A 27,711-nucleotide genomic window follows, 5' to 3' on the forward strand; every position below is an offset into this window, starting at 1 on the left:
TTATTTTATTTTATTTTATTTTATTTTATTTTATTTTATTTTATTTTATTTTATTTTATTTTATGTTTTACATATACTAAGACAATCAGTCAAACAAATTATTTTTTATAGTAATATTTATTTATTTTCCAGTATTATCTTTAATTATTTATTATCTGATTTTATATATTTTTCTCTCTAATAATTGACTATGGGTATTTTTAATAAATCAAAATGTTGTATCCAACTTTGAGAAAAAATTCAAACAAATGTGCCATTAATTTGATGATATCGAAATAAAATTAACATTATTATATATATTTTTTATGAAACATAATTGAAAAGTCATAATTTCTCTTGATGGAAAAGTTATCTCTCTGACTCTACAATTGGAAACCGAACGTGCATGATTAAATTTGATATAAAAGGATGCCAAGAGTGAAGCACTTACCATAAAAAATGATAAAATCAGTTTTTGACTGTTCAAAAATCATTCCCTAAAAACACTTTAAATACATATTCAACTTTCAATACATTTCATTCCCATTTTTCCCTTTTTCACTTGTTCAACCTACTGTTTGAAAATCTTTGTTGCTTTTCTATGTTCCTCAAAATCATGTCTTTTCATTGGTGTCATTTTTTATGTCTAATTTTCATGGTTAGTTTGGGAGTAGAGCAAGCAAATGGTAATAGGATGTTTGCACAGTCTTATTTCCCTACTCAATCAATACAAGTAGACCCAACAGGACATGGAAATTTTTTAACCATACAATCAGCTATAGATTCAATCCCTTCAAACAATAAATTTTGGACTGCCATCAATGTAAAGGCAGGCACCTACAGGTAAAAAAATATCATAAGTTATTTTAATCTTGTTAATTTTTTTTTGGATTATTCCTTTTTTTTTTTGTGTGTGTGTAATTTTTTGAATTATTTTAGGCACATTAGCAAAATATTAATTCTATATTTTTTTCTTTGTATTTCACTCGTTTGATTTGGCTGCTTGATAATTTTTCTTTGTTGTCGAAAAAATTCTATGTTTTATTCTTTTATTAATTTCAAAAATAGTAAAAAAAAATTAGTTCAACATTTTATTTTTTTGTAGGTGTTTCTAAGACTTGTGAATTGTGATCATATTCTTGTCTTGTGATTATCGAAGACTTGGTCTATTTCTGGGAACGTTTCCATACCCTGCATTTTGAAATAGTAATTTTCTTTGAATTAATCATATATTTTTTTGAAATGATGACATACATAATTTATCCCGAAGTAAATTTTTAAAAATATGATTATTTTAGAGGTTTACTTTTCACGTAGGAGTAAAAAGTGTTACTCCCATTGTTTGTTTATTTCTAAAATAAGCACGGTATATGATATACTTTTATTCAGTCAAAAAATCACATAGTCAAGAGTCAGGACAAGGTTGACTTAGAAAAATAATTATTTCAATTTTTTTGAATAATATATAATTTGACTATTTAAAAAGAAAATACTCAAAGTGTGTCAGAAAAAAAGTAATTTAACTATTTCAAAATAAAATAATTGTTTATAATCATAAAACAGTTTTATTTATGAAATCATAGAAACAGTCGGCTACTAATATTTCCATACAATAAATATCCATTTAAACTCTCCATTAAGATGGTAAAAAAATTGTATGTCTCAATAGTTACAAATAAAATATGCCACAAACAAAAATGTGAAATAAAAATATACTGTATTAACGGATATATATAACCATACTGATTAGTAAATTAATTAATAAAAAATTTATATATGTTTGCATAACCAACAATATTTTTTGAATTTCTTAAAAAATAACAAATTAGAACTCTACTCTCTATAACTATACATTAATATTGTGTTATTAATTGTTTGTACTGTAGGGAGAAAGTGAAGATTCCAATTGACAAGCCTTACATATTACTACAAGGAGAGGGAATAAGCAACACTTTTGTTGAATGGGATGACCATGATAATACTGCACAAAGCCCTACCTTTTATACTATGGCTGACAATATTGTGGTCAAGTATATCAGCTTTAAGGTGAGATATTAATTATTCCCTTTTTTATGTTACATAAAAGATTTCCTCAATTTTAATTCCTAATAAAAAAAGAATATGAAATTGACTCTGTTTTGTGTTTTTGTATATTTGAATATGGAATAGAATACATATAATGACCCACCAAATAAAAATCCAGTGGTACCAGCCGTAGCAGCTCTGATAAGTGGTGACAAATGTTACTTCTATAATGTTGGTTTCTATGGTTTTCAAGACACTTTATGGGATGATCAAGGAAGACATTACTTCAAGCGTTGTATTATCCAAGGTGCTGTTGATTTTATTTTTGGTGCTGGCCAATCTTTATATGAGGTAATTCATTTTTTATTATTCATTATTCATAATTAATTATAGACTATAGTAGTGGAAATTAATGTGTTTAAAATTGCAGGAAAGTTACATTGTGGTGACTGCAGCAGCACTAGGACCAGGAATATCTGGAATTATAACAGCACAAGGGAGAACAAGTCCAGAGGATGCAAATGGTTTTATTTTTAAACAATGTCAAATTTATGGAGATGGAACAACATTCTTAGGAAGACCATGGAGAGCTTATGCTAGAGTTCTTTTTTATGAATGCTCTATGACTAACATTATTGAACCTGCTGGTTGGCAACCTTGGAATTTTGTTGGTCATGAGTATGTTTCCTCTTTTTCAAATTTTCTCTATTTTCTTTCATTATTATTATTCTTTGATATTAATTTCTTTTATATACTTTTTCAGGGATCGTATTGAATTTGCAGAGTATGGTAATATTGGACCGGGTTCTAACACATTCAATAGAGTCAATTGGGCTAAGCAATACAATGGTCAAACAGTTAATTCATTGGCAAGTCTAAGATTTATTGATGAAGATGGTTGGCTTGAGCATGAACAATTCTAATTCAAATCACTTTCAACACGAAACTACGTGTCATCAATTCTTTTCTACGTAATTAAATTTCATAGACATATTTTTTTTTATAAATAAATTACATATATCGTTGGCAGTATTAGTATCCAAGCGTAAGCGATGGCCAAGTTTTATTTCTTTATGTGATTCTCTTTTTTTTTTTTTTAGACGAATAAAAATTTAAATTAGGTGAATTTTGAGATTCCTTGAAATTCTGAGAGACCTCAAACCTTACAAAATATCTAAAGAGATATTTATTAGTCACCTATTATCGTTGTAATTGTAAATGTATTTTATTCACGCCGCCAAATAAGTATTATTCTTAATAAAATATGCATTTTTCTTGTGGTATACTCTTTTCTCTAATTACATATTTGGCTCCACCAACTATATTACATATCTTTCCTTCGACGCACTCTGTTTTATATATAAGGAAAAATGCTTATTTTTTTTCTATATTATTTTTAAAATTGCGTATTCCATTTTCATCAAAATAAAGTCTGCATATTCCAGATACGGCAATAAAGGTTTAAAGGTTTAGGACGATAAACCGCTAAAATTATGAAATAATTATTGCATCGTGCAGATTCATTCCATTTATTTGAAATTTCAAACGGTATATTCATTTATATGCCATGTTGAAAAATCTTCATATATATACCAAACTTTTATTTAATTTAATACAATAAATAATAAAGTTTATAGTGTGGACTAGATGGAAGTCTTTTTCGTTTCAAAATCAAGACAAACCCTTAATTGAGCAAATGACTTAACTCTTTTTTATTTTTTTCTTGAAAATAGAAAAGTACGATTCATTTTGGTCACATATGAAAAATTTGAGTGAAGAAATTGTCTCATGCTTATAATTTAAGAGATTCAAATTGAACAAAAACCACTTAAAGACCAAAATGAAATATAAAACTAATTTAAAGGACTGAAAATGTAATTTAAATTATAAAATCAAAGAGTATAAATTTTTATAAAAGATAAAACGAAAGAATAAATTAGAGTAGTTTTGTATTAAAGTATGGGGGTATGTATATAATAATAGAATTATTATTATTATTATTATTATTATAGTTTTCCTGTAAAAGTTTTTTTTTTGACAAAAAGTTTTCTAAATAGTTAGAAAATATAAAAATCAAGAGAGACAATTAATTAGCATTAAAGACAGCAAATAAATGCTTTTAAATAAGAATGATGCTGATAATTTTTTAATTTGAATATTGTATGAATTATTTAATGATGTTAACGGCTATACAGTATGTTTTCTTATGGTATACTAACTTGAGAGTTGAGTTTTGAAGAATTAAGTCTCCATTTTGATATATATTGACATTTTAAATATATTGAAAGAATAATATAATAAATTATCATATAATATCTCAATTCAACTTAATTTTTTCATTAAAAAATAAATAAAATAAAAAGTTATACCTTCCTTAATTTGAAAAAAAAAAATAAAGATAAAAAGTTATACCTCCCTTAATTTAAAAATGGAAAAATAAGTTCTCAACTGTCAAAGATACTCTTAGTTGTCCGTTAAATGAAAAAATTTAATCAAAAAATAATTCACTCGATGATCAAAAAAATTGCATTATGAAGAAAAATAAATTAATACACCATACAAACATTCATTCATTTTTCAAGTTGTCATAACTAAATAAAAAATTATTGATTTCTAGAATAAAAATTGTCATAACTAAACTATGCCTTTATATAAAAGAGAGACTAATAAAATTATAATCAAATCTAATAAAATAATAATTAACAAGTCTGTACTGCAACAATCTTCCAAGAAAACGAAAAAGCAAAATAAATCTATAATTAGTCCCTATACACATATCAAACTAAATGATCTATTCATACCAATTTACATGATGTTCTCCACATACTAATACCAGTTTACATATTTATATATATTAAACAAAAAATAAATTATCACATAACATCTTAAGTCAACTTAATTTTTTTTATTAAAAAAAAATAAAAAATAAAAAGTTATAACTTCCTTAATTTGAAAAAAAATAAAAAGTTATACCTTCCTTAATTTGAAAATGAACAAAAAAAAACATTATACCTTCCTTAATTTGAAAAACGAAAAAATACATTCTCAATTCTCAAACATACTCTTAGTTGTAAAGTTCAATGAAAAAATTTAATCCAAAAATAATTCACTCGATGATAAAAAAAATTGCATTATGAAAAAAAAAATTCATTCAATTATTTTAATGCACAATATAGACATTCATTTTTCAAGTTGTCATAACTAAATAAAAAATTGTTGATTTGTAGAATGAAAATTGTTGGTTGATGTAGATGTAGATGTAGATGATACATGTAGGATTAAATTCAATTGCGGATCTTAAACAAAATATTATGGGGAAATGATACATATTAACTAAAATATTATAATTGAAATTCATAAAAATCATATTGTTTTATCATAGATTCAACATAACATTTTAATTTCTACATTTGTTTGCGCACAAAATATGTAATTCAATTCCTACAATTGTTGATCAATTATAACACAAAATAGATTCACTTTATAATGTTGGCCCATTGTGATGTGATCATGTTGTTCACGAGTGTGCCATTCGCGTTTTATATAAATAACATTACAATCAGGGGAATCAATATCATGTTGTGGTATACTTCGAATCAATTCTCTAATTTTTTTTTTTTGAATTTTAGGAGAGGTATACTTTGAATTATATGGAGCATTCTCTAGCACTACTTTTGCAAGTTCATCATTGTATGATGCTAAGAGTTTGACCATTTCAAGAAAAGTACCTCTATTTTTTTCATCCCAGTGATTCGTCATGACCTCTAAAAACACAAGTTTGAAATGTGAACCAAACTCAACAGAGATCTTGAGACGAAGTCTATTTTTGCTGATTAGATCGCCACTTCGTACATTAAAGACATTTATGATGTGCACAAATTGATTGAACAAGTCTTGAGATGTTTTCATTGCATTACTGTAAAACAAACATGGACTATCTCCAATATGTTTAAAAATTGCACAAACTCTTTCTGGCATTGACCTTTCTCCATGCTTTAAATCCTTTTATAGAGAAGACGTCAACGCTAGAGTTCCCACTTGGTTTTGTACTAAACAAGTAACAAAACAAACAATAAGCAACATCACTAGTCATAAAGTACTCTAGCCATGAAGGGAATATTTTGACCTAGTATTGGATTCACTGGATATTCCCAAATTTTGAGACATGTTCTGGAGTCACGTTTTAAACAATTGACATCAAGTTTATACATGGTGATTTTTTGAATCTAGCAAGGTTGCTCATCCAATTGAACTATTTGATCATTGGATGGATGTTTTTCAAGTGTCGACGATGTTGAAGTTTTATAATTTTCATCTTTGTCAGAAGCTTTCTTCTTGAAAAATGCATTAATTTCCTTATGTTTCGTATCATTCCTAAAAAAAATACACAAATTAATTACACAATGCTAACTTAGTACATAAAAAAAATGAATCACAAACACATTTAGACAAATAGTTCACAATTCTAAAGGTTACAACTCAAATTCACAAAGTAAAACAGTTCACAACTTCACAATTCCACATCCACATTATACTAATCAGAAAACACTAAACAATTCACAATCACAAAGTCACAATTCACAGACTAAAGCTCACAATCTCAATTCAATTCCCACACTAAAACTGTTCAGCATTCACAAAGTCACAAATACAATTCACACACTACTACTAGTTCACAATCCTAAACTAAAACAATAAACAACTAACAAATAGTAGAAGATGAAAAGAATATGAACCTGAAAATATAAGAAGAAAATTGAGATAGTCCAAGATTACGAAACTGCAAAATGAAACAAAGATGTGGAGAGAGATGGGAAAACAGCGGCGCTAAGTTAGAAATCGATATAGTCGAGCGTTGCACCGTGTGTGGAAGACAAGAGAGGCGGATGAAAGGGAGACACGGTTGACAATCGCGTCGTGTGGTGGTCGGCCAACTACCATGAACGAGGGGGCTTAGAGCGAGAGATAAGAGAGAGTCAGAGAGCAGATAAGAAAATAGTCGAAGAAAAGAGAAGAGAGGGAGAAAAGGGATGCAACAGTGAATAAGTTTCTCCAAACCATAAAATTTGAAGAGTATTTTAGTAATTTATCACTATAATTTTATTGACCTATCATTATTATTTATAAATAAAAAATAAATTAAAAAATGGGACAATGTCGTGGCCCCGACAACTCTTGAAAAGGTCTGCCAATGATTGAACTAGAACTTGATCATAGCTAATTTCTTTGACTCAATTGTCTTTAGTAGCTATAATTATACCACTAATTTGATTATCCCACTACAAAATTACATTTCATTCATTTTATGCCAAAATATTTCCCTGAATGCCATTGTTTCAATAGCTCAATTTGGCTTCCATATAGGCATCGTATAAAGTACTCTAATTTTTATATAGAGGGATATGAGTTGAAAGTGTAACTAATCTTTTGAATTACCAATCTCACTTGTTCAATGATATCTCAAAAAACAGAAAGTTAATATGGGTTCATATTCAATGATATATCGGAGTGATTTACCATTTATAATCTAACTCAATGATTATATATATTGATTGACTTTTCTCCGATCTTGGATAATTTTTCACTAACACATATAAAGACTCCTATTATGTCTAAAATATAAAGTATGTTTACTATGCCTCCAAAATTAGAGATTGTATACCAAAATAATTAAAAAATTAAAATCCAACTCTAATTTACTTGACACTTCTTTACAACACAATCTTAGATATCTTTGTGTTCCAACTATCATCAAATGGTATAACTTTTATGTAGTTTGATCATTTCTTTTCACTTGACTTAGTTAATCAACATAAATATCTATTAAACAATTCTATAAAAAATATTTAGATACAAAATTAAAATAAATATTAAATTTATTTTGTGTGTGGGACACGCTAACTTCCACCATAGCCTAAAAAGAGAGTTGATATATAGATTAATCACTTAGAAGACAGTAAAAAATAAAAAAATGTTATAGAACTACCAAAGATTGTGGAAAATACTTTACCTGATCAAAGATTGAATCTTTTTCCTTTAACAAAATAAGAAATGATTTGAATGAAACAATATTAATTAAAGGAACACATACATAAGATAAATTAAATCTATTCAAAATAAGAAAATCATGAATAAAGATTCACAGAAATAATAATTTCAATTTCATTTGAAGTAAATGAGTCAAGCATTGCTACATTTTCATAAGAAGGATGAGTTCAATATTTTCAATCTAACTTTAGCAAACTTTTGCCTAGAAAAAACTTTATCAACTTATAATGTTTATGAGACTGGCCAAAATGCATGATAGCTATTGAAATGAATACATTGTAAATAAATTTAGTTTAAATTTAAATTGAAAACTACTCCAAATTATATTAGAATTTTGGAGACCTACAAAATTTTAAAGACCATTTCTACTTTAAACATGCTGAAATTTAATGTCTAAACAATTTTCCATGTAGTATCTCTTTATATGTGAGCAAGTGGAAAATTCAACTTCAATAACCAATATGTAATTATTGCTTTGTGAAAAATAATACAACCCCATAATCACTATTTTGTTTTTGTAAATTATGGATTTTTTTTCCAAAAAAAAGTAGGGTCTCTTCAATTTTGGTTTTTCAAAAATAAATTACAATTAACAAATTTAACAATTACAAAAGGAATAATACTAGAAAATTTACTACTAATAGAAAAATTAAAATAGGTTAAATATTATAATTAAGTGACAAATGTCACATTTCCCATAATATTAACTTTGATTGATTATAATGTATAGATTCTAATTCTAACATCATTTCATAGTCATTTAGGTTTCATCTTTATTCATTTTGCATGTTACACTTGAATGTTCCATCTATTTGTCGAAATTGTTTTGGAGCTCTTGCAAACAAGGTGGTTTTTAAAGCTATAATTTCTAAACTTTTATTTCCACTATCCATGTGTGTTATTTTATACACTTAATGCTGATTGGCTTTCTTTTCCTGACAATACTAATTTTTTTGGTTATGTTAGATAAGTTTCAATGAATAGTTGTCATTGATAAATTAAATTTTTTTTGGTACAAGATGTTGAACCTATAAATTATTCATATCAAATGAGTTTTATCATGTTTCATATTGGGTAAGACCTCTTTCTTGTCTGCTCTTTCTACTGATTTGTTTATTTCTCTTGAGAAAATATGTTTAAAGATGTTTATGGGACTGATATAAGGCTATGAAATATGTATAAAAAGTTTTGGGGTTTGATATTGATTTGAAAAGACAAAGTGCCACCGTCGAAATCTTGGTTTTGTAATTTAGAATCTTTTAAATTGTGAATGTTTTTAATAATGTTATTGAAATATAAAATTTGAAACAAAATAAAACTCAAATAAAATATTGTATAACATTGTTAAAATAGTCAAAATATTATATTTATATCCAAATTTGTTCCAATAACATCATTGTTATTTTTATAAGTTCTTTGTGATCTCGTGCAAGGCTCGGGTTTATACACCAGTTCTTATATATGCAAAAATTTATTCAAAAATATACATAAACTTAATAACAAAGATTAAAATGATATGTATAATAATAATTCAAAAATATACATAGACTTATTCAAAATTATATTTTACTGAGACGGAAATTAAAATATTAAAATTTTATAAGAATTTGAAACATATTCAACTCTAAAAAAATGACTTAATTTTAACAATGCTATTTAATTTTATATAATTGAATAGAAAAAAAATTACTACTAACCAAATTTAACATGAAAAATAAAATTATATTTTTTGTCTTAAAAAAGATTATAAATTTTATTATAATTAATTCATAAAACTGCGAGATTTCGAATTCGAATTCAAGTCCGAGCTAAAATTTAATGATATTTTTTATATTTAATTTTTATGTCGAAATAGTTTTAAAATAGATATGTATCGGTACACAACAAATCAAAAGAGTGCCTAAGAATCTACCAAAGAATTATAAATGAAAATTTTTAACTGTAGACAACTTTGACGAGAGAAAATCTATTTCCCAATAAATTTATTACTAATTAAAATATTTGTTTTTTTATGTTAATTTTTTTCGTTTGAATTTGATTTATTAAGTGTCCTTAAATATAAATTGATTTTGCAAATTTCAATTCCTTGTAGTTTTTATAGGGATTCCTTTAAATTTTCAAATACACTAATTAATATTTTTACTAAAATATGGTTTTATATTTGAAATAGATTTTTATAACAAAATATATATTATTGTGAAAAAGTATATAAATTCTGTTGTTAACGATAATTTTTAAAAATAACATAAATTATTAAGTATTAAAAATGATATAAATTATTAGTATTTTTTTTTTTTTTTTGTTTTTCATAGGTTTTCTCAAGTAGATGTAATAACATTTGACTTGTGTCGGACTCTAAATATCCTATTCGTAATTCAAACATTAATTCACCACATTGTGAGAGTATCTAACCCTTTATGCAAAACTCAACATCAAATAATTATTAGTAAATTTAATATTGATGTCAATCTTCTTAAAATTTGTGATTTAGTAAATAGAATTGTATGCTTTCACTATAAAAAAATAATTGATTTCATACATATTATTAAAAAAAATTAAACAAAATAGAAAATAAAATTACTTTTTATTATCTTACCCCTATTAAGCACTACAAGAAATAAAAAGATTTTGTGACGGTAAAAAATGATCTTTGCAACGGTTGTAACCAACGCAACTATACATTTGTGACGGTTATATAACTGTCACAGATTTGTGCGTTGTGAGGCTATTTTGCAACGGTTCGTGTCGTTCCAACTGCCTTCAAGTAATATTGCGACAGTTCAAACCGTCATTAAATACAATTCTTGTTTTTTTGTTCCTACTAAGTATTGCAACAGTTAGCAACTGCCTCTAAATACTCTTTGCGACGGTTTGAACCATCGCAAATTGATATAATTTTGTTTTATTTTTCAATGAAATTTTTGTTGTATTTTTCATTAATTTTATTTTGATGGCTTATAAAATAACAATTAATTTAAAATAAAATAAAAAATCATAAATATTATGCATATAATTAAAAGTGATTGAATCTCATTCATATAAACTATTAAAAAGTAATAACATAACATCCATACATAGAATTTTAAAATTACATCAAAAACCAAAACATTAATAAAGAAATTGATCATACAAAATAACTACATCAAACTTTAAAGTTCATGTAAACAACTAAGTATTCCCAAGTTGGTGGCTAGACTCTGGAACTTCTACCATTTCTAAGTGATTCTAAGTTTGCTTCCTGAAAAAAAAAAAAAAAAAAAAAAAAAAAAAACACATAATTATATATATTAAATTCAAATTCAACCAACTTTTTCACACATACTCAATACTTTATTGCTAACATCAAACTAATTAAATTTAAACAAGATCAAACACTCAAAATCAAAAGATGCAAGTATCAAATTAATTCATTGATTTGATAGTAGTAATAATGAACAACTCAAACACACTATAAAAAGAGCAACTATGATTTAATTACAATAAGTCTTTCTAAATAGATAAATAGAAGTCTTTGGTTATCATGAAGATTTGCTAACTTCACCAATTTCTCATTGGCCTTAACTAGCAAGAGAAAGCTAAGAACGAAATCTAGTTGAAGGGAACGAAATGATCAATCAAGTTAGAATCCACTCAATACATTTCCAGCTCACCTAACCATAGTCCATATGAGCAAACAAAGCAAAATGCATCGCATAACAAAGAGATGCAGAAAAAATAGAAGATGATGCAAAAGAAACTAATATACATTGTATTGTTTTGGCAAAAATATGTAAAGTCAACGAACTACCTCTTGTATTTGTGAAAGTTGAGTAATTGACTTCTTTGGGTTCAACAAACTCTCCATTTATTTATCAAGAACTATAACAAGGGCCTTTAATATGGTAATATTATAAGAATAGAAAAGTATTTATGTAGTATTTTTGTGTGCTATCAAAAATAAAGCAAAAACTCTTAATCTAAATCTTAATCAAAGAAAAATTCAATAATTTAAGAAACCATTTCATTGGTATGTGCTTAAAGAAGCGAGAAAAAGATAACCTAGATAACACCTAAAGGAAAGATTTCACAATGTCTTTTAAATAAAATATACAGAGACAAGCTTGCATCATGTTCTAGCAATCTCAAAAATTGTTGTTTTATGTTCCTTATCTTGTCTAGACTCTCTTTTTTACAGCAATGCTTGTGATCCTATTGGCCATAGAAGTATAAAACCAATAAAGTAGTTTACAAAATCACTAGTTTGAGAGAAAGACAAAACATGTTATAACTCAAATATGTTAATATTCACTCAAATGAATATCACTCTAAAAGTAGTGACATGGTATTGAACTCTCAAAGTTCCATTAATTTTTACCTTTATTCAAATTGTGAGTGAGCTTTTCACATTATAAACACAAGTAATATTCCCGTTAGAATTTCAAGAGTACTCTGATTTGAAAATGAAGAAGAAAACAAATGACCTAATAAGAGAAACAAAATAAACTCTTACATAGAAATATTCAATATTCTCCTATAACAAATCCAATTTCTTCTTCTTACATGTTGCACTCACCCATGGGTAAGCAATGTAGAGAATAGAAGAGAAAACTTACAGTGCTCTACACTGAAAAATTCAAATGGCAGCAACATTCACACAAATAGATCACTCATTATATAATAGACAAAGTAATTGATTATTTTTTTTATATAAAAGATAGATTAATTGATACCATCTTAAAAGATTGAAAGAAACAATTATTTTAAGACAATTTCTTTGTAAAGATGTAAATTTTTTTTGAGAAGGAGTATGGGATGATGTTATAGTCGAAAGTAGAGAAGATCTTAAGGTTCATTAAGCACTTACAAATAAATTTATATTTGCTTCTCTCCAATTGCACCAGCCAATATCAATCTAGAAACCTATTGGATCTGGTATTTGTCTTAAATATAAGACGTTGTTGACATATCATCGGAGTTAAGAAAGTGAATAGTAATATTATATTTGTTAAGAATTGATATTGTTTTATAAGTTTACCCATGAAGAAAGAGAGTTAATTAACACTTATATTACACTAATATTTATTATTTTCTACCTCTTATTGTAGTATTTATTTATCGTTGATTGTAAAAAAAAAAAAAAGTAAATCAATTAGGGTTATATTAATTAAAAAAATAAAAACTCTTAATGAGATATATGCTCTATATGGAGTGGAGTACCTAGCTACAAGAGTACTCTTGATAGACTCGCCCATGTGAATTTGGAAGTGGGGTCGCTTCCTATGGAATTTTGAGGCAGAATTCCTAGAGTGTTCACTATATTGGGATACATGTGCATGGCCATAAATGCACGGGTTTTTGATAATACACCCAAATGAAAAAGTTGTGTGTGACCTTGATGTCATAGATAGAGTTCAAGACTACAAGTCACTCTTGTTGAATCTGAATCTTATTTGTTAGCAATGTCAATCACAAGAAAAGGGGGGTTCGAATTGTGATTTCACCTTTTTAAAATTTCCTATTAAAACTTAAAGAATTTAACTCAAGATGAATTGTGATTTCACATTTTTAAAATTTCCTATTAAAACTTAAAGAATTTAACTCAGGATTAATCTTGGTTATGAAAATAGAAAACGGAGAACGTTCTTGGTTAGTGAAAAACACACAATTTAATTTATCTATTTAATTTGATAATCAAAACACTAGAAATAAATAGAGATAAGGAAAGAGATATCACACAAATATATATCCTGCTTCACCCAATCCGGGTTACGTGCAGTCTTCACAACCGTGAGATTTTTCACTAAGTGTTCAAAACAGAGAGCATTCGTGGTTTTTACACCACCAGTCCATATTAACTTTGATCTGTTACAATCTTCACCTTTCAACCTAGAAAGGATTTTTACTATCACCTTTCAGCCTTGAAAGGATTTTTACAAACACACTCAATCTAACATAAAAGATAAACTTGAGTTACAAATGATGTGTATGATAAAAGTGTTTGGGATCTTGAAACTTCTCAACACTTGTTTGAGATAAATGAAAGACAAACTCAGTAAATAATGGTCTAAAGATATAGTGAAGAGAGTTGGAGTTTGTTTGAAGAGTTTTTTGACTTGTTACTTGAACAAGTGTTGGTAGATTTGTAAATTGAACTCTTGTCTTCATCTTCCAATTGATCTTCAATTTATAGATGTTAAAAGGCTTTGAATATTTAGTTTAAAATGAATATATCCATTGGACACACTTCCCAAGTGTTAGATATATTTTAAAGCAATTAAACATGTGTTTATTTGTTGTCCAGAACGTTATTAACAAACTGAGAACGTTCTTACTTTTGGGTCTCATGGAAAACGTTAACAAGTGAGTGAATGAGTTGCCACATGTCAGTTGGCACTATTTTGAGTTAAGTTTATGTAGAACTTTCTGCAGAATATTGTAAGTACAATGTACTTGTGTCCTTGCTCACAACTCATCAATTTGGAGATCAATCTCGAGGCTGTTTTCCACCTTTGGTTATTGATCTCGAGTTCTTGGCTTCACCAATGATTTATGCAATCTTGACACTCTTTAATATGTGATTTATACTGTGTAAAATTATATGTTTTAATTATGTTTTTAAAAGAGAATTAAAACCCGAATGGTCTTTTTGTAAAAAACAAGAACATTCTTCGTTTCTGTTTTATATGAGTGCTAAACTTTGATAGTTGTTATGTGTCATTCCTTTGTCTCAGAAGCATGATGTGCTTTATGCAAAAAGATGCAACAACAATGTCCTTGCTGTCATGGTTGTCCACTCTCATAGCTCATCAATTTGAAGATTGATCTTGATGTTTTACTTTGCCTTTGTTGATCCTTTTTGATCGAATCTATCCAAAAAGTCTTATGTAGATTATTAACTTCTTCTGTGATGAATACTTATGTTTTGTAGTGTAGACAAATGTACTTTTGTAGCCCAGATCAACGTCTGATCCAGTCAGTTCCTTGTCCCTCGATTTTGCGCTTCAGTTTTGTTGGTCAAAACCTTAATTGATGGTCTCGTGTGTCTGTTATTGTCCGGCCAAAAACCTAAGTCAAATATGAGCGAACATTTTGTGGTCAAACAAACGTGGCGCACGTTTCTGTGGTCAAACAAAATGTGGCACACGTTTTTATGGTCAAAACCTGAATGACGGAGCGCACACTTAATGAATCAAACCTAATGGATCATACCTTTCTCCCTGATCCATTTACAAATTTCCTCAATAAATAGAGGACTCTCCTCAGTTGAAAAAGCACACCAAAAGTTTTCTCTATCTGAGGCTTTTCACTCTTCTCCCATTTCTTACTCACTTCTTCTTTTTCTCTTGAGTGGTCTTAGTGTCATATTACGAGTGGTAGTCATTCGACTGTCATATTTAGGGTGTAATTCTAGAAAGGTTTTCTACGGTACAATAGAACTCTGATACAATGATATGGATTGTTTTATCCTGAGGACTTCGTGGTTGATAGTCTGCCTTGCACAATTTGGGCAGTGCGACGAAACGTATTAAAGAGAGAAAGACCTAGTCCGAGACTTAACCCAATAATATTGTCGGTGGCGTAAATTATTTTTTCAAAGTTTTTCAAAAGTAAAAAATAACAAGAAAGGGTATTTGGGGAAAGTAAGGGGCCACTATGGCGGATTGATATTCAAACGATTTTGTGATTTTGGTGAGGTGGAGCATGGTCATTGGTTCCCTTCAATTTATTGAAAAGGGTAGGGGTGAAAGGGGTACTTCTTTTTTGTTGGATATGTGGGTTGGGGTGAGTGTTGAGACAAACTCTATATTTAAAGTTTTGATGAAAATAAACAAAGATTAATTAAGAAAATTAATTATGATTCTAAAAAATATTATGTTAATTTAACATGTGTTTTTGAGTGGATTTAATTAAGAACATAATCAAGCAAATCAAGAAAAGACAGCAACAAGATCATTCTGCATCATAACAGAGAATGATCTTCAGCTTCAACAACTGTCCATCACAGCATATTGGTCAAACTTTTTCTATCTCTTTGACAAAGAGTCTACCCTGGAAATTATTCATATCTAATCAGTACATGGCAAGGAACAAGTAGGATTCATCCAAACTCAAAAAAGCTATTTGGTCTCAAAGATCAAAGGACTCAAAGACAGACAAAAGTCATGATAGTTTGCAAACTCCAAAAATCAAATGTCAAGAAAGTTCGATCAATCTGGACCTATGACAAGACAATTACAAAGGAAATCCAGAACATTTAAAACGAGAACTCCAGAATGATTATTGAAGCTCAAGAAAGTTCAAACTGACAAACCAAGAACGTTAATCATTCTCTGTTTTCTGCACAATAACAGCAACTCTGTTTCTTCTCTGATTTGGTCTGTAATTCATCTTCAACATTCTCTAGCTACACTCAAGACTCAAGACAAATAATGTACCATCCAAGATCAATAAAGAAACATCAAGAGTATTTTCTAAAAAGGACAAAATTGTTTTAAATGCTAAACCAATAAAGTCAAAAAGTTATTTCAAAGAAGGATTATTTTTATTCTGAAATAATGTTTAAGTCAAAAAGCAGAGCCTCTCCAACATCTCTTGTACCTTCATTCAGTGCCTCTATAGCCTATAAATAGAAGGCCAATATCCCGATTCATAGCAAGAAATTGAAGGGCTTCAAAATCCATAAATCAATCACATACATAGTTGAAATTCTGAAAAACAGAGGCAATCATACTTCCTGATTTCTGCGAAATAGATGTTGGTTCATACTCATCTATTAGCTTGCGCAATTATCATTATATCCTTTGTAAAGAATCAATTCTCAAACAAGAGTTGAGAAATCTCAGATTCTGTCAAGACAATCAAATTGTAAAAACTCAAACTATAAGAGTTTCTTTATAGTTTGTTTTAAGATTACTTCCTATCAAGGTTAGATAGGTGCTGGTATTGCTTTCTGGGTGGAAAGCAATAGAGTTTGAAATAGATCAAGGTTGATCTAGACTAGGTGTTGTAAGATCAAGAAAGCTCTTTGTTTTAAACACTTAGTAGAAAATCTCACAGTGTGAGGACTGGACGTAACCCACGTTGGGTGAACTAGGATAAAATCTTTGTGTGGTATTCTCCATCCTATCTCTTTATTTATCATATTGAATTAATTAACTAAGATAAAACATAAACTGATTTTCTGTTTTCAACTAATCAAGGAACGTTATCTGTTTTAATACAAAAACCAAGAACGTTCTCCGTTTTCTGTTTTCATAACCAAGATCAATCTTGAGTTATTTTTTCAAGTTTTAACAGGAATTTTTAAAAGGTGCATTTATAATTCAAATCCCCCTTTCTTGTAAATCGATATTGTTACTTCAGTGAGGTGTTGAGGGATAGATTTAGTAGGCTATTTAGATTAGTATTGGTTAATAAGGTGTCAATGGCGGACATGTTTAGGAGTGGAATTGAGGTGGGTGAGGAGGTTAGGAGGTGGAGGAGGTGGTTGTTTTAGTGGGAGAAATATTTATTTGTAGAATGTATTTCTTTGTTGAATAGCATTACTTTGTAGGATAATGATGTTGATATATGGCTTTGGAGGCAAGATATCAATAATGGTTGTTCAGTTAAAGATGTGTATAAGATATTGGTTGATAATTATCCTATTTTTACTAATTCGTTCATTAATCTTACATGGAATATAGTGACCTCTTTAAAAGTATCAATATTTGTATTGAGGTTTCTATTAAATAGACTGCCTATGAAAATCAAGGTTCCAAATTTTAATTTCAAGTTTCACCAACGGTGGACACATCCATTAGTGTTTGGGCATTGGCGTTGGGGCGTTGGGGCGTTGGTTAATTTGATTACATGTTGTGGATGAGTACTTATTCTATAATCGATTTTGTCTTCACTTTGTAATTTGAGGAAGTGGTGGTTGAGTGGTGGATTTTAATATTTTTCCTCTTTTTATCTAATGGTACACTTTTGTAATTCGTTTTATTTATTCCTATTACATCTTGTTCTTTGAATATTTTTTTAGTAATATTCATTAATTGGTTTTAAAAAAATAATATTTTTTTTCTTTTGTGACAAAAGCTGAATCATATTTTTATTTATTTATTTATTAACCTATCATATTTTAAAGCAATCTTTAGAATCCGTTTGGTGAACATGATAAAAATAAGTTATCATATCATGTTTGAATTTAATGTTTGATAAATCAACATGATATGATAAGTTAATCCATAACTCTATCATAATTAATCTCTTTAGTTTAAATTTATATCTTGAATATAACATGAGTTAGAAACTAGCAAGACAAGATAATAACAACAATTTACTCAATACTCTAATAAAATTGAAATATAATAAAATATAAAAACAACTTATAAAGTATAATTTAAAATATAAAATATAAATCTATTCAAATATAAATATAAAAATAATTAATAGAATTTAATATTAAACTTAAAAATGAAATATTAGTAATTAATTTAAAAAATGTTTATGATTTTATCACAAGGGTAGTTTTGTTTTATTTATTTATTTATATAATTTGATAAATTAGTATTAAAGATTATAAAAATATGAAAATTAATTGAAATTTTAAAATAAATATAATTTGTTTGCAAGGGAATTTTTGTCAGTTACATATAATATATATTATATTTTTATTTACATTTTAACAAATAAAATTGAATTATTTAGTTACTCATTATTTAAAAAAGTTAAATTATTTATTTAATAGTGTCAATGAATAGTTTTAAATATAAAATTATTTCATCATTTATTTAATTAATGTTTTAGTATTTTTTTGTTAATTTATAATGTTTAAAATATACACTAGTGCAATTAAACCTTATTACATCGGTTCCTATGTACATGTTAGATCGGTTATTTGTCCAATCTAACATCAAACGTTGTAATAAATAGTTAATTATAAGATCGGCTAAAATGACAGATGTAACAAGTCAAAATTCAAAATTGATTTATTACATCGATTAAATTTGAACCAATCTAACAAGTCAAATTCAAAATTGATCTATTACATCGGTTAAATTTGAACCAATCTAACAAGTTATATTCAAAATATAACTAAATTTCATACTTTATTATAGCAATTAATAAATCAACTAAATATCAATTGAATCGTAGTAGTGTCATTCTAATGAAATATTCTAATGATTTTACACTAAGTTTGGGGCAGTGTGATTCTTAAACCAGAACTTAATTATGGTTTATGGTTAAAACATTTTAGGATAAACTATTTATTAATGAAACTCAACTAATTGGTTTTCTCACTTTTTCCCAAGAAACTGTCCCATACGAGCTTCCTATCGCCCACATTTATGCAGAGTAACTCCCCTGTATTTGGAGCTTCCTCTTGAGAAACCAGTGCTCTGTCAACGCAGAATATGCACAAACTCTTCCTTCATAAAGTTACTCATCTACACAACAATCAATCAAAGTAATTAATGGTTACAATTAGAACTTACATTCAGATTTTAAATAAGATCAACAAAACAATCACTACAACTAATGCTCACAAACCTGCTTTATATCATCATCATAATCGCTAACGTTGAAATTGATATCCGCATCAACACCACATAACTTGATTGCAGCTCGATCATATGCCCTGCAAATTAAATGTACAACAAAAGTTTATAATAAAAAAAACAAAAAATCAACGAAAAACATTTCAAATGCTCAAGAAAATAATAATTTTAATAAATAAATAATAACTAAATATGAAATTTATCTTGCTGCAGCATGAGTAGTGTCAAATCCACCTGAAAAATAAAAAAGCAAGAACGATCAAGAACCGTGAAGGATGAACCACTAAACAGGATTTGTGTATATCTCCAATTAAGTATAAAGCACTAAACATCTCAACCATCAGGATTTTTTGTATATCTCCAATTAAGTATGACGAACCAATTCACCAACAATTCTATGACAATGCATGAACTTTGTTTATCAAAAAATGATCAACTTTTAGAAATATAATTGCATGTAATTAATTAATTAATTGGAACTGAAAATATAAGTACGTGATCAACTTTTGAGTGCAGGGGTAATGCATATATATACACATATGATATAATGATTCCTTTTAGCATTGTATAATAGTGGGTATCTGTTGATAGATTGAGCATATACCACCATTTGCTTGGAAAATTCAAAGATAATGATTAGCTTTTGAGAGATATTAATATTATATATATATATATATATATATATATATATATATATATATATATATATATAAATAAAGAAAGATCGGGATATTGAAAAGATTTATGGGTATATGTATGCTGCAACATGTAGTAAAGTGATATTGATCTAATTTGCAGCTTTGAGAGTAAAGAGAGAGAGGATGGGCAAAAGGTTAAAATAAAACATCCGGCAATAGTGTGGAGCCCAATTGTTTTGTAAGCTTCTTTATTTATTCACATATATATGAACTCATCATTCATATGCAACAAGCCTTCCAGTACAACCATGAAAGATGAAGTAAAAATCACAGCAATAACAATAGCTTAACTTTTGTTCAAAGTGAAATTCTTTATTCCCTAATGCATACAAGTGCCACAACTTGATATTAAACAAAATAGAAATTGATTATGTTACACCAAGTTGATTATGTTGCATGTTATTAACATCAAAATCAGAAGGTTACCATATGATTTATATAACCAAAGACAAAAACTTGAAGCCAAAAGAAAAAAGGAACATACCTAGGAAATGAAACCAATCAAAAACACAATTTCTTTGAAGTTTTATTAACAGGGACAATTTCACAAACACATAGTATGCAGTTTTAAAGGATGGTTGAAAATTGATTCCAAAAGAAAGAGAAAAAAAGAGAGCAAGATAATGTGTTTAAAAGGGAATCAACACATATGATTTCTAATTCTATGATTATCACTAAATGCATTAAAGAATCAATCAGCTAAAGAGTAAAAAAGTATCATGGTTACCGGCAACATCATCATGGAGGCGAAGCATCATGTTTACTTCGTTCACACTGCATTTATCAACAGCAACACCATTCAATCCTTCAGCCACAACAGCTGCATCTCCAACTTCCGAACAAATCATCGGCATCTTACCTTTCTTAGCCTTCAGAATTTTAGAGTTAACCACATTCACACCTTCTTCAACTTCAACATCACCACCTGCTTCGATTTCACCAACTCCTCCCGTTGCCACGTCGCAACCATCACCACAATCCCAATGGTTTCAATTTAATACATATTTAGTCGATTAAAGGATAAATATTAATTAGATATTAATTAGAACATGATTTTCCTTCACATTTTTATTACAAATACAGCTTTGTATGAATGGACGAATGGTGAATGATGAATGATGAAAAATGAATCTGCATTCGTGGCTAATTTTTAAATTTTTTTATTTTATTTTATTTTTTTAATTTTGAGATTTTCTTTAAACTGGTGGTAGAACGGGCTAATACAACAGATTTAAATTTGCCATTGCCTTTTTTTTTCTGTAACTTTTTTTTAATGTATATGTTAGAACAGTTTAATTAGAATAGATCTAACAAAGTTGTTTTAATATCTATGTTAGATCAGTTCAATTAGAACAGATCTAATAAGTTTTTTTAATGTGTATGTTAGAACGGTTCAATTATAACAGATCTAACAAAGTTTACTATAATAACAAATTTGTCACCGCTATGCTTATTACATTGGATGTATAACAACCGATCTAATATCGACGATGTAACAAGGTTAAAATGCACTAGTGATAATAAGTTATTTTAAAAAAAAACTAATATGTAATTGTTCACAACGATAATTTTATTATTTAAATATAATATTTATTATATCATATGATAATGAGATGTGTATCAAACACATGATAATATTTATCTTATCACTATCATATCATATCTTGTCATGTGAATAAAACCAACCTTTATTTCATTATCAAATACTATTATTAGCTTACTTTTTTGTACATCTAATATAAAAAATTTATTCATAAAATAATTTAAGTAGTAGGATACAGTAATTTAAGGTAAAAATAGACTTTAAATTTATCGAATATTTACAAATGAATTTACATTTGTTTTCGTCTAACGACTCAAAGAGAAACTCTTATATATATCAACGATTAATTGTTTTTACTATATTCTTTTTAACGACTTGTTTACTTTAAAAGAGTTCGATCTTTATTTAATATAATAAAAAAAATATATTACTAACCAAATTTAGCATGTAAAATTAAATTATTTTTCAATTCTTGATATGAATTTCTTTTTTCATATTTAATTCTTATATCGAAGTGGTTTCAAAATATTTCTATATTTTCTGTTATTTATACTAAATCAATCAAACTCAAAACATCAACAATCAACAATATATAATACCATCAAAACACTCCAATCATCTATAATCATCAATAAATAAAATATCAATAAATAATATAATTGAAATTAACACCTTATCTAAGATCTAACAGTTCATATCATAAATTACACAAATCATTTAAACAATATAAATATTAAAAATAATGAATTTAGTAAAAAGAAAATTATAAATAGATAAAATTTTAACAGTAGACATTTAAGTTTTTGAATAGAGAAAATCAATTTCACAATAAATTTATTCCTAGTTACAATTTAATTTTTTATATAAATATTTTCATTTGAATATAATATAATATAATAACGTTGTCCTTCAATATAAAATGATATTGAAAATTCAGATATGGTGAAAATCCTAACATTCTTTTATGACTAATAAAAAAATAGAGTATCCGCAAATCTGCTTCACCTACCGAAATTAACAGCCCTTAAATTTCTCACTCATTAGTGTGTGTATATAGTATACTAACATCACACATTAAAAGCGTTACGGTGTGGACCCCACACGCATGTCTAAAACCTTCACTCTTCTCAAACACCAAAAACCACTCTCCTACTTTCAGTTTCTCTATATTCTTCTTCCTCTTTCTCCGCCCTATCAAATTCCTTCACGAACAAAAAAATTAAGCGTTTTTTTTTTATTCTCTTTCAAATTATTCTATCCATAAAAAAAAAAAATAAAAAATTCCCTTTTCAGCAGAATCCTTATCACAATTACAATGCCGCGTGAGTGATTATTTCATTTCCTTCTTCCAAAAATATTCTCTGTTATTTTACGCCACCTTCCTCTGTTTTAATAACCCTCTTCTCAACCCAACAAAAAAACAAAAATTGGACAAAAACCTAATGGGTTTGGGAGTTTCGTACGTTGTGTTGTTTTGTTTGATGTTTGTTTTTGCATGGTCTCAAGATGATGATGTGATGCAAAAACTGAAAAAAGCTATAAGTACTCCAATTGTTGGTTGGTCTGATTCAGACATTTGCAAATGGGATGGTGTTAGGTGTGATGGAAAAAGGGTGAAATCAATTCAAATGAATCAAATCATTGAAGGTACTTTGCCAAAAGAATTGGTCCAACTCACTGAATTAAAATATTTTGATTTCATGGGTTGTCAATTATCTGGTTCTTTTCCTTACATGCCAAATTCACTTCAAAATTTGCGTATTTCCAGCAATAATTTCACTTCCATACCTAATGATTTCTTCAACAACATGACTAATTTGAAAGAGGTGAGAATTGATTCAAACCCTTTTTCTCAGTGGGAAGTTCCTTCTAGTCTTAAGAATTGTTTAGCTCTTCAAACTTTTTCTGCTGTAAATGCTGGTTTTGTTGGTACAATACCTGAATTCTTTGGAAACAATGGTCCTTTTCCTGGTTTGGTTGATTTGTTTTTGTCTTTCAATTCATTTGAAGCTGCTTTACCTCTTAGTTTTGCTGGTAGTTCTATAGAGAAACTTTGGCTCAATGGTCAGAAGAGTAATAATAAACTCAATGGTACAATTTCTGTTTTGCAAAATATGACATCATTGACACAAATTTGGGTACATGGTAATTCATTTACAGGTCCTATACCTGATTTTTCAAATCATGATCAATTGTTTGATGTTAGTTTAAGGGATAATCAATTAACCGGTGTTGTTCCGCCGTCTTTGACTTCTCTTAATAGTTTGAAGGTTGTGAATTTGACAAACAATTATCTTCAAGGTTCGCCTCCGAAGTTTCAAGATGGTGTGCGTGTTGATAATGATATGGTTAGAGGGAATAATAGGTTTTGTACTTCAAAGGTTGGTCAACCGTGTAGTCCACTTGTTAATGCTTTGCTTTCTGTTGTTGAACCTTTCGGTTATCCTTTGGCTCTTGCGGATAGTTGGCAAGGTAATGACCCTTGTAATGGTAATAATTGGATAGGGATTGTTTGTTCTGGTGGTAACATTTCGATTATCAACTTTCAAGACATGCATTTTTCGGGTAGTATTTCGCCTAGTTTTGCAAGCCTTACCTCTTTGACAAAGTTGCTTCTTGCTAAAAATAATCTCACTGGTACTATACCAAAGGAACTTGCTAGCATGCCTCATTTGAAAGAACTAGATGTTTCGAATAATTTATTGTATGGTGAGATACCATCGTTTCGAGGAGATGTGGTTGTTAAAACTGGTGGGAATCCTGATATTGGAAAGGATAAAAAACCTCCAGGTCCGTCCGGCCCTAGTTCTGGAGGTGAAGATAAGAAGAAACTTGGTGTTGGAGCTATTGTTGGTATTGTGGTTGGAATTGTTGGATTACTTGGTGTAGCGGTTTTGGTGTTTGTTATGTACGGTAGAAGACGGAAGCGTGATGGTAAAGTTCAAAGTCCGAATGCGATAGTTGTGCATCCTCATCATTCGGGAGATGGAAAGAGTTTGAAGATAAGTGTTGCAGCATCTGGAAGTTCTTGTGGTCGTGTTGTTGAAGGAACTAGTACTGCATTTAGTCCGTCAAGTAGTGTTCAAACTGTGGAAGCAGGTAATATGGTGATTTCCATTCAAGTTTTGAGAGAGGTCACAAACAATTTTAGTGAAAAGAACATATTGGGGAAGGGCGGTTTCGGCACTGTGTACAAAGGAGAATTGGACGATGGAACAAAGATTGCAGTTAAAAGGATGCAATCTGAAATGGTCGGTGACAAAGGACTGACTGAGTTCAGGTCTGAAATCGCGGTTCTTACCAAGGTTCGGCACAGGCATTTGGTTGCGCTACTTGGCTATTGCTTGGATGACAATGAGAAACTTCTTGTCTATGAATACATGCCTCAAGGGCCTCTTAGTCAACATCTCTTTGAATGGAAAGATGACGGGTTGGAACCGCTTGGATGGAAGAGAAGGCTTTCCATTGCCTTAGATGTTGCTCGAGGTGTTGAATATCTTCATGGGTTGGCTCAGCAAATTTTCATCCATAGGGACCTGAAACCATCAAATATCTTGCTTGGAGATGATATGCGTGCTAAAGTATCTGACTTTGGATTGGTTCGCCTTGCTCCAGAAGGACAAGCCTCATTCGAGACTAGACTTGCTGGAACTTTTGGATATCTCGCACCAGAGTATGCAGGTATATGTTAATTATGTTTTCGAAATTTTTTGAACTTTTAATGTTTGAGAGAAAACATTAAAAAAGTGATTTTTATAATTGTTAAGAAACACAAACAAATTTATGCATTGCATAAAAATCTGCCCTGTATATGTATATGTATATTGTGGCCTTTTTTCTGTAATGATTTTAGGATGTAAAACAATTGACATTCTAGCATATTGGTAATTCTTCTTTCTTGTTCAATTCTCTAACTCATTAAAATGGTATGATATGAAAAGTGACCGGACGAGTCACCACAAAGGTCGACGTATACAGCTACGGCGTGATTCTTATGGAGATGGTAACTGGAAGGAGAGCAATTGACAACAGCCAACCAGACGAGAATGTCCACCTTGTTACATGGTTCCGCAGGATGCTAATAAACAAAGACTCGTTTGCAAAAGTCATCGATCCTGCAATGGAAATCGACGAGGAAGGCTTAGAGAGTTTCAAGACTATTGCAGGGTTAGCTAGTCAGTGTTGTGCAAGGGAGCCTTATCAGCGTCCTGACATGGGACACGTAGTGAATGTGTTAGCACCTCTTGTCGAGATTTGGAAGCCGACCGAACCTGATGCTGAAGACTTGTTTGGGATTGATTTGGATATGACATTGCCTCAAGCACTAAGTAAGTGGAAGAATTTTGAAGGAAGGACTAACACCTTCGATAGTTCGTATTCTTCGTCGATGATTACTAGTTGCGAGAATACACAGTCTAGTATACCGCCTCGATCTTCTGGATTTGCCGATTCCTTTACATCAGCTGATGCACGATGAAGTTTGATATACATTATTGTTTTTTTTTCCTTCTTACCCTTTGTAGCTCTTTTTATTTTTGTTTCATGACATATATTACACCCTTCATTCCTTAAACTTGTCTTTTTTATTATTTGTTTTTCGCTAGAGGTTTTTCAATCTCCTAGTACTTGAGAAACAGAGATTCTAGGATTCAAGAAGACAATGCAGAACAAATAGTTAAACTGTTTTGTTCTCATATTTTTCAAAGAATTCAGATGTCATTGATATTTTGTTTAGTTCTACTTACTAAGAAAATTAGGATTTAGTTGCTCATATCAATTATATTATTATATTGGTGTAAGTTATACCATTTTGCTACATATTTAGTTGCTCATACCAATGAGTTTTGTTGTATATCTTGAATTTCATTGGTTTGAAAAAGAAAAATGATAAGGATTGAGCTTTAGATCAATTGGTTGTCTTGTATAATCTTGTAACTAAACCAACTTAGTTCTCATCTGTAGTATACTTCATTTAACTTGATTATAAGCAAATATTTTCTATTAATAAAAGGATAAAAGTTGAAAGTTTTTGCAAAATAAAGTAATATAATAATAATTACATACTTAATGGAAAGCCTTATGTTACTTGCCTTAAGTTAATTTATTTTAAGCTAGATGTTTCTTAACAAAGAAAAATATATTTAAAAATAACTGTAACTTTATTTTATCAACGTAAATGATTATTTTATCATAAAGTTAAAAGTGTGCGTCAACTTTTCTTTTATATATTTATAATTCAATGTATGTTTATGATAATATAGTCAATATCTAATAGGTAATAGGATAGTTTTGTAAAATTGTTATACAAATTCATTCATTTATTACATTTCCTTTTGACCACTTTTAATTGAATTTCCATTCCCTAAAAATAATAATATTTAGTATTATTATATAGTTCATGACTTAGATTATAGGGTCTTTTTCGCAATACCAATGGAAGGTGTATTAAAGGGTACATTAAAAAATCTCCTTAGTTAATTGGGTGTGGTTTTGTTTTCTCCATCCATACTTTATAAAAAATTCTGTTTGAAGATGAAAAAAGTATATTTATCATTGTCTTTGTTGAAGGTGTTACAAAATATATTAAAAAATAAATCGCCAAGCCTATGAAAATAGAAAAAAATAAATAAATTGTTTTAAACAACAGTATAGTTAATAGATTATTGAAATAAAATTATTTATTAAGAATAAATTAAAATTTGAAATGTAAGGGATAAAATAATGTTCTGCAGTGAAATCTCACTCACTCACTTATCATACTTGCATATAATAAAAAATATTAAAAAGGATTTGAATGGTTGAAAAGTCCAATCCTAAGAATCAGTTCCCAATCGCATGGCCTAATTAAGGTGGTATTAATATCTCTACCTAGATTTGCCTTAGGTCAAAATGAAAA

At 28.7% G+C, this 27,711-nt stretch overlaps 2 protein-coding genes and 1 long non-coding RNA gene across 3 annotated transcripts; 2 read left to right on the forward strand and 1 right to left on the reverse strand.

Annotated features, from left to right (window-relative positions):
- The first annotated feature begins 600 nt into the window (after nt 1–600).
- LOC101509730 (probable pectinesterase 29) lies at nt 601–3,225 on the forward strand. The gene is made up of 5 exons (XM_004498670.3): nt 601–822; nt 1,866–2,025; nt 2,149–2,355; nt 2,435–2,682; nt 2,768–3,225. The coding sequence occupies exons 1-5, from the start codon at nt 635–637 to the stop codon at nt 2,925–2,927; spliced, it is 963 nt and encodes a 320-aa protein (XP_004498727.3). The 5' UTR covers nt 601–634; the 3' UTR covers nt 2,928–3,225.
- Nucleotides 3,226–19,107: 15,882 nt separating this feature from the next.
- On the reverse strand, nt 19,108–21,444 carry LOC101506746 (uncharacterized). The gene is made up of 3 exons (XR_012162636.1): nt 21,000–21,444; nt 19,567–19,808; nt 19,108–19,463 (listed from the first exon to the last, which is right to left on the reverse strand). It is a non-coding gene; the product is annotated as an uncharacterized lncRNA (long non-coding RNA).
- Nucleotides 21,445–22,952: 1,508 nt separating this feature from the next.
- Nucleotides 22,953–26,667, forward strand: LOC101506420 (receptor protein kinase TMK1-like). Its single transcript, XM_004498663.4, has 2 exons — nt 22,953–25,496; nt 25,757–26,667. The coding sequence occupies exons 1-2, from the start codon at nt 23,258–23,260 to the stop codon at nt 26,290–26,292; spliced, it is 2,775 nt and encodes a 924-aa protein (XP_004498720.1). The 5' UTR covers nt 22,953–23,257; the 3' UTR covers nt 26,293–26,667.
- The last annotated feature ends 1,044 nt before the right edge of the window (nt 26,668–27,711 follow it).

The sequence above is a fragment of the Cicer arietinum genome, chromosome 4 (assembly GCF_000331145.2).
Source record: "Cicer arietinum cultivar CDC Frontier isolate Library 1 chromosome 4, Cicar.CDCFrontier_v2.0, whole genome shotgun sequence".
NCBI lineage: Eukaryota > Viridiplantae > Streptophyta > Magnoliopsida > Fabales > Fabaceae > Cicer > Cicer arietinum.

Bases quoted from the DNA above. Each gene is read 5' to 3' on its own strand.
- LOC101509730 (XM_004498670.3), top strand. From the start codon at position 635: ATGGTTAGTTTGGGAGTAGAGCAAGCAAATGGTAATAGGATGTTTGCA. The intron at 2,026-2,148 runs GTGAGATATTAA...AATATGGAATAG, and splicing joins TCAAGTATATCAGCTTTAAG to AATACATATAATGACCCACC. The intron at 2,356-2,434 runs GTAATTCATTTT...TTAAAATTGCAG, and splicing joins CTGGCCAATCTTTATATGAG to GAAAGTTACATTGTGGTGAC.
- LOC101506420 (XM_004498663.4), top strand. From the start codon at position 23,258: ATGGGTTTGGGAGTTTCGTACGTTGTGTTGTTTTGTTTGATGTTTGTT. The intron at 25,497-25,756 runs GTATATGTTAAT...TGATATGAAAAG, and splicing joins TCTCGCACCAGAGTATGCAG to TGACCGGACGAGTCACCACA.